Source organism: Ischnura elegans, chromosome 3 (genome assembly GCF_921293095.1).
Source record: "Ischnura elegans chromosome 3, ioIscEleg1.1, whole genome shotgun sequence".
Lineage (NCBI taxonomy): Eukaryota > Metazoa > Arthropoda > Insecta > Odonata > Coenagrionidae > Ischnura > Ischnura elegans.
Window position 1 is genome coordinate 122362904 of NC_060248.1, and position 10057 is coordinate 122372960.

At 38.7% G+C, this 10057-nt stretch overlaps 1 protein-coding gene across 2 annotated transcripts in view; it reads right to left on the reverse strand.

Annotated features, from left to right (window-relative positions):
• Positions 1 to 8689, reverse strand: part of LOC124156472 (unextended protein) — a 182047-nt gene extending 173358 nt beyond the window's left edge. For both annotated transcript variants that reach the window (XM_046531041.1, XM_046531042.1), the window contains exon 1: positions 8103 to 8689. In XM_046531041.1, coding sequence (XP_046386997.1) covers positions 8103 to 8668 — 566 coding nt within the window. In that variant the 5' untranslated portion in view covers positions 8669 to 8689. The remainder of the gene's footprint in view (positions 1 to 8102) is intronic.
• Between the last annotated feature and the right edge of the window lie 1368 nt (positions 8690 to 10057).

Below are 10057 nucleotides of genomic sequence, written 5' to 3' on the forward strand. Positions count from 1 at the left end.
AAAAACAAAATACAACAATCTGTAGAACATATTCTCTTTATTTTGATATGAAAGTTACTAATGTTAAATGAAATGACTGAGGCTCCGTGATACACAAAACAAACGTAATGATTACTCCATTAAATATCTTGTCTATTTTTTAAGCGTCTGGGGGGGGGGGGGGGCACCCTTTCCCCGTGCCTTAAATTTTCTTAAAACTCAAAAAAGCTAACAGCTGAAATCAATACATTAAAACTTGCAGGTATAACCCACTGAAAAATATAATAGACCTTTATAATAATAATAATAATATAACAATATGCCTTCATATTGGCGAGGTTGAGACTAATAAGTCCCCTCTTCCACCTAACCCCTCGATAGCGTCAATGCAAACATATTAAAAAATGGGTCAATTTTGGCAATGTTTTTGCAATGATTGGCAATGGCAACGGCAAAATTTATCCGTTTAGCTATCAACAGCTTATAATTTTCATTTTTAATCCCTTTTTATGCAGTTATGGGCTAAAAAATATTCGTGATTAGAGTGGATTACAAGTAAAGTAAACGGAACTTGCTTTAGATCAGCGCGCGTGGAATTTCTATTTTCACTTTCGACTACTCGCACGATTATTGGAGTATTTTGAAATTAAAAATTAATTTCTTACAAATTTCCTTGTACTCATGATACCTTAAATGATCAGGTATCATAAATATATAGAAATGCATACGCATAAGCAGTGAAATAAGGACAATTTCCGATCCAAGTTTATCCCTCACTTTTACGAGGATTCCCTCTGACTCCTCCAGAATTTCAAAATTCCCGGACAAATCTGGTGTTGTCCCTGAATCCCGCCAATCTGAATTGGGAGTGATACTTAATTCGAGTAAGCCTCAAGCTCAACACACTTTCGACAAAGCTTTTTCATGGTAAAGATTATTGGACTCCGTAATGCTAGATACATTAAGTCAGAGAAATCACTGAAAATATTCTACTACTCCATTGTAAGACGTAAATTGGAGGATGAAATTGCAACTTGGAATCCATACCGTAAAAAAAACATATGCAAGTGTTGGAGAGATAACGAAAAAGGTCTAAAAAAATAACAACTGTACCCGATGTCTACCAATGTGGTGTAACGAAATTTAAGTACTCGAATTACTATTAATGATTACATCTGTAGCAATTTTTACTATTAATCGATACGTTAAAAAAAATAATATTAACGTATACTACACTCCACACTCCTGCAAGTAATCGTTACATTAGAGTAACCGTTACATTTTAGTAATCGTTAAATTTTAGCAATCAAAGGTGAAAATTTGAAATCCACGCGCGCTTACCGAAAGGCAATTCCAGCTAAGTTAACCTCATCCACAGGAGGAAATTTTTGGTTGAACATATTTAGGTCTTGAATTGGCTAAATAAAAAATGTTTAACTATTATTAAATGCGATACCATTAAATTTTAATTAAAACACTGGATTACATATAAGTATTTATTGATTGAGAAAACATTGACAGCATCATGCACAAAAACAAAATTAAAAGCAATTGCATTCGCAGTCCTAACTAATTACTATTTCATAGCGCAATTTGCATTTTTATAATTAATTACAAATTCGATGGTATATCGACAATAGGGCAGTTCATCAAAGAAAACGAAAGGCATTGATTTCGATACGTTACCCAACATTAGTGTATTCATAATATACAAATTATTTTGTTTTAGAAATCTCAGTTTAGACGAATTTTAATGGTCAGTTTTAATCTCATTTGAAAAAGGCCAGATTGGCGCACATGCGATGCCACTCTTCGTGACGTCACAGGGACCTAGTTTCTACACGAGTGGATAGGAGTTCTACATCGTCTGAGATTAGCAATACATGCATGAGGTCAGTGAAACATCTCTGTATAATCACCTATTAAAATTGCATATGGTCGGAAAGTTTCCTTCGTTTGATAGGGCATTTATTAATAATCCTTGTTTAAGCCAACCGCTACCTGGTAGCTGCCTGCATCATTGCGGCGCTGATAGCCTCGCACCAAGGTAGCCTCACACGGCGGCATCCGGAACCAGAATGACGTCACACGGGCTTTTCCCAGCATTCATACTTAGCCGCCGTGTTTTCGCGCGCTTAAAAATTTTCAATTAATCGCGAAAAATAAATATCGTCATTTAAAAATCTGAGAGCGTTAAAGCGTACTTCAGGAGTAATAATCTTTCGATTTAGGCGATTAAAAAATAATAGGAAACTACCCTTTTGTGCCCGATTGCATTCTTTCGATACTTTTCCCATCAGTGAAGATAGCTATATTCACTCACTCAGTGATATAACCCGAAGATTGGTTTGGATAGGTGAGGGGAGAGCTCACCCCGCACTATGCCGCAGACGCGTGAATTTCACGTATACTGGGTCGAGGGGGGCTGTTCCTTTCCCTCGCACTTCCGAGGTTTTTGTTTAGGGACATCACCCTGAGCATAAAACCGGGACCCCTCGATCAGTAGCCGAAAGCTCTACATTGGGTTACATTGGTAGTTAGAGTTTTTACATAAGTAGTTTCATTACGTAATTAGTTAAAAATGTTGATCCTCAATGCCTATATAAAAGAAAAACCATAAAAGATTTGCATCGCTTAATTAAAGTCTTTAATAATGGCTAAAGCAGTGAAATGATCGCCACAATAAATTTTTACGTAGTTAGTAATAAGGCCAACAAGGAACTTCAGGTTGAATACAGTTAAATCGAACATTTGTGAAAACTCAACAGAATGCGTAGAATCTTCAATAACCACAACAATCCAATTGATTTAAGTAAAAATTTAACTTCATTTTTAACTTTGTCTTTAAAAATTAAATATCTCCGAGAAAATACTTAATGTAATAGTTACATTACAGGTACTTTTACATGTACAGGTTTTCCCTTTCCTAATATCATTGTCATTCTATTTTCATCTTTTTTTGTTGTTCTGCAATTTTTTTAGGTGAACGCAAAAAATTTGGTAAATACATAAGGAAGAAGAGAATGCAAAACCCAAGTTTTACGACAAAAGTAAAGCTAACGGTAGAGATGAGAAGCACGGTAATAGTTTCGTGGCGTGATATGGTACGCAGAAGAGCCGACAGGTGCAGTTATTTGCGTCATGAAGAGAGGAGAGTAAAGGAAGGGTGGAGAAAAACCCGGCGTCGGCATCAGCCAGCTTTTTACGAAAGGCGCCTTGAGAACAACGGCTTAGCGTCCCGCCAGACGGTCGGAGAGTTCTGCTGGAAGTACACTCCACAATACACATGAGGAAGGACGTATCCAAGATCAAAACTATAGGGGGATAAGCCGCGGACTTTCTAGTTGTAACGCAGAAAAGGTTAAGGAAACCTAAGCTTCGAGAAAATTATATCAGCGCTTTATTAGTTTTGAAAATTATTTGCTCGAAAAAATATTTTTAATTTAATTACAGGTTTTATACTTGCATTAATTTTGTGGATTAAAAAAAAATTCGTTTTGAACTACATTTACTATTTCTTCCCGGGGGGCAGCTGCCCCTCGCTGGGTACTCCCATGTACACAAGCAGGGATCGGGCAGTCTCTGACAAGGTGTGGTGACAGCCGGCGATTTCACCGGAGAAGCTGGGTAGAAACAAATTAATGGAAATGATACCTCAGATCCAATTGAGAAATAAAAGAAAAAGACATATGGATGACGGCCCAATGAGAAGAGATAACACTGATGAGTATCTGTGGTATTTGGGGGAGGCGACCGAGCATTTAGCGCCAAAGGAACATCTACATACTAGCCCGCAAGCCGCCTACAAGGCAAGTGGCAGTGGGTGTTAGGACACCAGCCATGTGCACATATAAAGAAAATGCTCTAACGAAATAACACTGGCATTTATGTAAGTCCTTTATGGTTCGTGGGAAAAAGAAATTCGCGTATCTATCCGTTCGGCAAAATATCTCTCTTAATTCATCGCTTCTGTCGGGCCTGGAAATATAGTGGGGCTCTCCTATTCTTTATGTAAGGGCATTTATGTAAGTCCTTTATGGTTCGTGGGAAAAAGAAATTCTCGTATCTATCCGTTCGGCAAAATATCTCTCTTAATTCATCGCTTCTGTCGGGCCTGGAAATATAGTGGGGCTCTCCTATTCTTCAAGTTTTGTCGCAACCAACAGAACGAGGTCGGTGAGGTGGCAAGAATGTTGGCTTCACACAATCTCGGGTCCGGGTTCAGTCCCCGCCGATTTTTCGAAGAAGTAGTCCTTTGCCAAGTGGATGGCGCTTCGAATACATCATTTGTGAGAGGAGGCGTCACGCCGTGGTCCCCTCGGTGTCTTTCTTCAAGAGCAGGATGATGCCGACAACGGGTTTCCCTCCACTCTTTATCTACGGCGCAAATACCCAAATCCTTCGTCCGCCTCCTCAAAATACATACTTAACTACCTCATCTATTACCCAGCATTTGAAAACAATTTTTTCTACACCTAACTATTTGTTTCGCTTGTTATACCGATCTTAGAATACAGTCAGTCAGTTTGGGATCCTCATCTGAAAGGGGATATCGAACAGCTGATAAAAGTTCGGCGCTTAGCTGCGTAATTGGCAATTTTAAAAGGAAGGCAAGTGTTCCAGAGATGTAAAAAAAATTTGGCTGAAGAGCCAAACTGCTCATTTGAATCAAGAAGAGAGAAGCACGAATTAAGAGTTTCAATAAAACATGCACCGGATATTCTGCGTGGAAGGACCTATCAAGCAGGTTGAAAGGACTTTGTTATTAGGTGAGGAAGGATCGTAATTTTAATACTGAGCCTCACAAGGCAAATACGCTTAACTTTTCCTTCCTACATAGGGGGTATAGAAGACTGGAATGCTTTACTCGAGAAAATATTGGCTCTCTTCCCAATTAACAGTCGCATTTTTATGACAAGGCCGTTGTATCTATCAACTTATGTTTCCTATTTTGTGCGATATATTTTTATTTTATGTGCTGCCACACGACCACATGGTCGAATTTTAACATTTTTTTCAATTATAATTAGTGATGGACGGAAACAGGATTGTTTTCGGAACCGGATTCGGATCGGACCTTTGATTTTAGGAGCCGGATCTTTCGGATCGGATATTTTCGCATTCAAATGCATTTTCAATTCATGACGCTGAGATTCCCCCGATGATTGTACAATCTCTTGGGAAGAGTCACACTAGGTGACAGTCGTATTTTGCCTTTTTTATTTTCCACGGCTGAAATTCTCCTATGTAACCTCTGCGAAAGCTTTCAAACAAAACGGTTCATGAGAAGGACAAGAATCGCATGCGACGGCGCGCATTCGAAGACAGAATCCACTCTTTCCACCTTTTATGTGGCGTTGCATTCACTGTATTATTTTAAATTTCGGATCCAGATCCGATGTCTTCCGCGACTTTGGATCCGATTTATCCGATGAAGGGCAATATCCGCGGATATTTGGATCCGAGGTATCCGATCCGACCATCCCTAATAATAACAGAATCTCTTAATGGTCAGGTTTACCCTGGAGCGGATTAGGGTCGTTGGTTTTGGGTTGTGGGCTTTACTAATTTCCGCGGCGCCTTTGTGGTATAAAAAATACGTTTACTTAAAAATACTTTTAGGCATGTGAATTTCACGTATTTTCCGATTATCTTTAAAAATTGATCGTCGATCAGGTAAAAAAAACATTGAAAAGAAGAGCCACCCACGAATTACGGGAGTGGGGGCGACCACCTTAATCCGCCTGTGTAAACCATTAGTTACACCAAAAACCGATGCCGCACTTTAAAAATAATGCATGGAAAAGTTTTTTTGCAAATTCGCGAGCGTTAAATTTATGGATGAAAAAGTACGTATCTGACGACCCGCAAATATATATCCCAATTCAGGGATTTTTAGTTTCTTGGGAATTGTTATTACGAAAAAAAGTCACGGGTATCAGTAAAACGTAGGTACATATTTTCCTTCACGTAGCGTCGCGCCGTCAGCCTGATTTTTCAAGCGTTTTCCACAAGACTTCTACCCCTGAATACTCAAATGATGATTTAGAAAGAGGTCTTGAAATCCGAACGGCAATCGCACATAATCTAACACTGCGGTGGGAGATTTTGGGATACTTTGTGCTCTCGATAAACGCCGAATCCAAAGGTTTTTCCCCCATTGGGAACTAATAAAGATACCTAGGTGGGCGTGCGGTTTCATCCCACATCTAAAGGGGAACGTTCACTTCCCAAATGCTGATGCTCCCAAATGACCGGCTGTGACAAAATCAACAAAAGGTGTTTAGAGGACAGGCTCCAGGAATTCACAGAGTTCAAACAAATATCCTTAACTTAATCGGAATCATCAAATATATGAGGCATCACCATTGGACGAAAATCCTTCGATTGGTTTGACGGAGCTCCCCACTCAATTCTCCTATCAGCTAATGTTTTCACCACTTCGAATCTCTCTTTCGAATCATTCTCAACCTGTGCCATGTATTTCATTCGAGGTCTTCCTTGTCCGCTCTTGCCACCTCCTTTTCCCTCGACAATTATATTCATCAGGTCTCATGTCTCGAAGCATGCCCGATTAGTTTTCTTCGTTTTCTGATCAAAGTTTTCACCCGTTCAATTAAAGGACAAGCTATGAAAATTGTGATGGCAACCCTTTACGGATAAATCGATAAACTAAACTATTCGAGTGGTTCTCTTTAACAGCCGCGAAAGTTTACAGGTAGAAAATCAGTGGAGAGACGGAAAATACATGAGGCATGCAAGTAATCAAAACGTACTAATATACAATGAGAAGGAGGGAGAAGAAGTCGACCTTCAATTTAAGTCGCTGTAGTGATAATTTTGATGACAACGACTTTGATATCGACAAATAATAACAATGGTCAATGGAAAGGGATAAAATCAGCTTCCGATGCCTTATGTAAATTGTTCCTTTGACGGTAAACCAAGGCCGCGATGAAATGTTTGGGAGATACGTTCTTACGCACAACCCCTCAAAACGAACCCCTTCGTAATTCAGCACCCCTCTCCTGCAAATATCCCACCCCTAAAAATATTTCCTTGCTGCGGCCTAGCTGTAAACCACATATGGTACATCGCTTACTCGATGTTATAAATATCAAGATTTGCTGGCACGTTTTACCCTAATAGTGGCGAAGCCTATAACTAATCAACTGTGATAATTTCAGAGGAAAGAATAAAAAAAACACTTAAGAATAAGAGTAGCACGCTTCAAAATACGATGAACCCTAACAGAGAAAATTTTTCGCAAAGCCATGAGCAGTCATACCCTTTGGCCCTCAACGCCTGTGGTCAATGCAGATAATATTTGTTTACTATGTATTTATTTTGTGTAAGCGTAGATCCCATCAGCTACCTAAGCCTAGGCACCTATTTGGTAGTATACACGGTCAACACGTTTTACTCGTATTGGGAATCCTTAACTCTCTGGATGACTTTTTAAGCTCCGAGGTCAACAACGCAGTAGATTTCTTTTCTTCACGAAAACGGCTTTGGCCGATACCTTTACCAGTTGTTGAAACTGACACTAGGTTTATATGGTATTTAAAAAAACGACTCTTTATTTACACAGACAATATGAGAGTAATCCCTCCATAATTGAATCAATTACATCACGTTTTTTTTCCAGAATGCCAAACCCGCCAATTCATCCAGTCACTTAAAGTCCTTTGCGTTCTACTTTAAAGGGGAGGGATACCACATTCATTATCAAAAATTAACTTCCAATGAGAAGTGGAAGGAAGAGTTGAACTTCAATTATAGTCGCTGTAGGAATAATTATTTCGATGACACAATCCACGGCATGTAAAAAGTCGCAAGATAAAATGTTATAACTTTACTTTCAACGAAGTCTCACTGGTCATCTAAAGCTATGAATATCCTGAGTGCAGGCTGTGCTATACAAAGTCATCAGCGTTAATAACATGAGGATTCAATAAAAATTTCTATCATTGAGATCATCGAATGCTGGGACACTGACAGAATCACAGAAGAAATGCATTGAAGAACAAACTTAAACAGGCCAACTACTCGGCTTGGGCACCAGATGCTGACATTAAAGTAATTCTCAAAACAAATACCAAATCAAGACATGCATAACTTACCTCAAAATACGTTCCTGCCTCGCATGTTCATCATTCTCCTTCACTGCAGGGTCATGATTAATTTCACTGCCGTTGAATTTCAATACTGCTCCCAGGCCTTGATGAACCCACTTTATAACTTCCTTCCCATCCACATTCCCCAAATGCACCTTTCGGCGGGTTCCTGTCCGAGCCTTAGTGCAGGCGTACAAAATCCTCGGACCTTCGTGGAAGGGGACACTTAAACTCATCACAGCGACGGAGTTACCCGTCCACTGCTCCTGATATTCATAACTTTCACAATTACTACCATTCTCATTGAGGTCTGAGAAACAAGGGCTGCCTCTTCTAATGGACTTGCATGGAGTACTTATCACTGACATCCCCTCCACGAAATTGCGACCTGTAAACAATACGGATAAATGCATCTGTGTTTCATTGTCCCTATTGACAGCTATAGATTTATTAATGAGATGCATTGACTCAATGATCGGATAGTCTTTATAACTGAACACTGTTGTGTCTACACGAATAACAAATACACAATATATCACAACACAGACACACAGGTGTAACGCAACTGCCATGATTGTAGCAAAATACTTACTGACATCTGGCGGCCGGAATATATATAAGAGGAAAAACAAGAGAATCGTAATGCGAAGCTGCGCGCGCATCAGGAGTGGCAAGGGTGGCAAGCTTTTTAAAAAGTTAAAGCACGAAAATTCCAATTTCCTTTCAGTTTTGGAGTTTTTAAAAATTTACTAATCAAATTTACCCATTTATCGATTATTCACAGTTGAAAATTCGAGTTTTTATCGTGCGTGTGTCTTTCTACCGCCTTCAACTATGGAAACGGTGAATATCGTGGGTTTAATGAACGTATAATTGATAATGTTTTGAAGCTCATTGCTTTTATTGAGAACATGACGCATAATTTTTCAATGAGACTTTTATTATATCTCTATAATATTTATAGGAATTGTGGAGTTCATATTTTATGGAATTTATTTCAAGATTGAATCACAGGGGCTGGTCAATGCAATACATTCATTAAACCCACGATAGTCACCGTTTCCATCGTTGAAGAAGGTTGAGGGACACACGCACGATAAATAGGTATACCTGTAAAGAAAGGCACAGTGTTTATCGAGAGCACAAATTATCCTAAAATCCCCCACCGCAGTATTAGATTCTGTGCGATTGCTGTTCGGATTTCCAGATCTGACGTACAAATGTTAAAATGAGTTTTGGTTATTTAAATGGGATTATCTATATGGTTTTGATTTTTGGTACGAATTTTTATCTATTAATTAAGATTAAAAATTACTTGGAATCAGTATTACATCATTAGGGCATGGTTAACAGTAGCTGTCGTGTAAACATTTTTTATTAATCAGTAGATGCACAGCATTTGAGGGACTTATAACATTGTAAAGTAAAACATTCGGAAAATTGGCAAGCCGAAAGAGAGGTAAAAGATTGATCCCAGTCGTTGAGACGGTGAATACCACCTAATACATATATTCCCTTTAAGCGTGCAAGTATTTAATTCCTAAAAGTAAGCCATTATCATTGCTATAAATATCTCCCAACAAATTCTTTTAAAACTAAGAATAACTTTATATTGTCCACATAGGAATTTGGTGGAGACTAGGTGGAGGATAATTGATGTGGTTATAACACAGACGAGAGACTATACATTATAATCACACCAAATTTGGGTGCAGATGGCATGAACATGTTCGGAGCATATAGCAGGTAACAAAGTAGGAACTATCTCATGATGGAAAAAATAGGAAGTTACGAAAAACTTCTTCTGCCAACATAAAATTATGTTATACTAGTTTATATTCCTTTTCCTAAAAAAAAAGACTAGATGACTGATTAATAATATCTTTATACAACTGGCACAGTGATTTGTTAAGTAATTAATATACTGAGACCCGACCCCAGCCTACTGATGTTTATGAGAA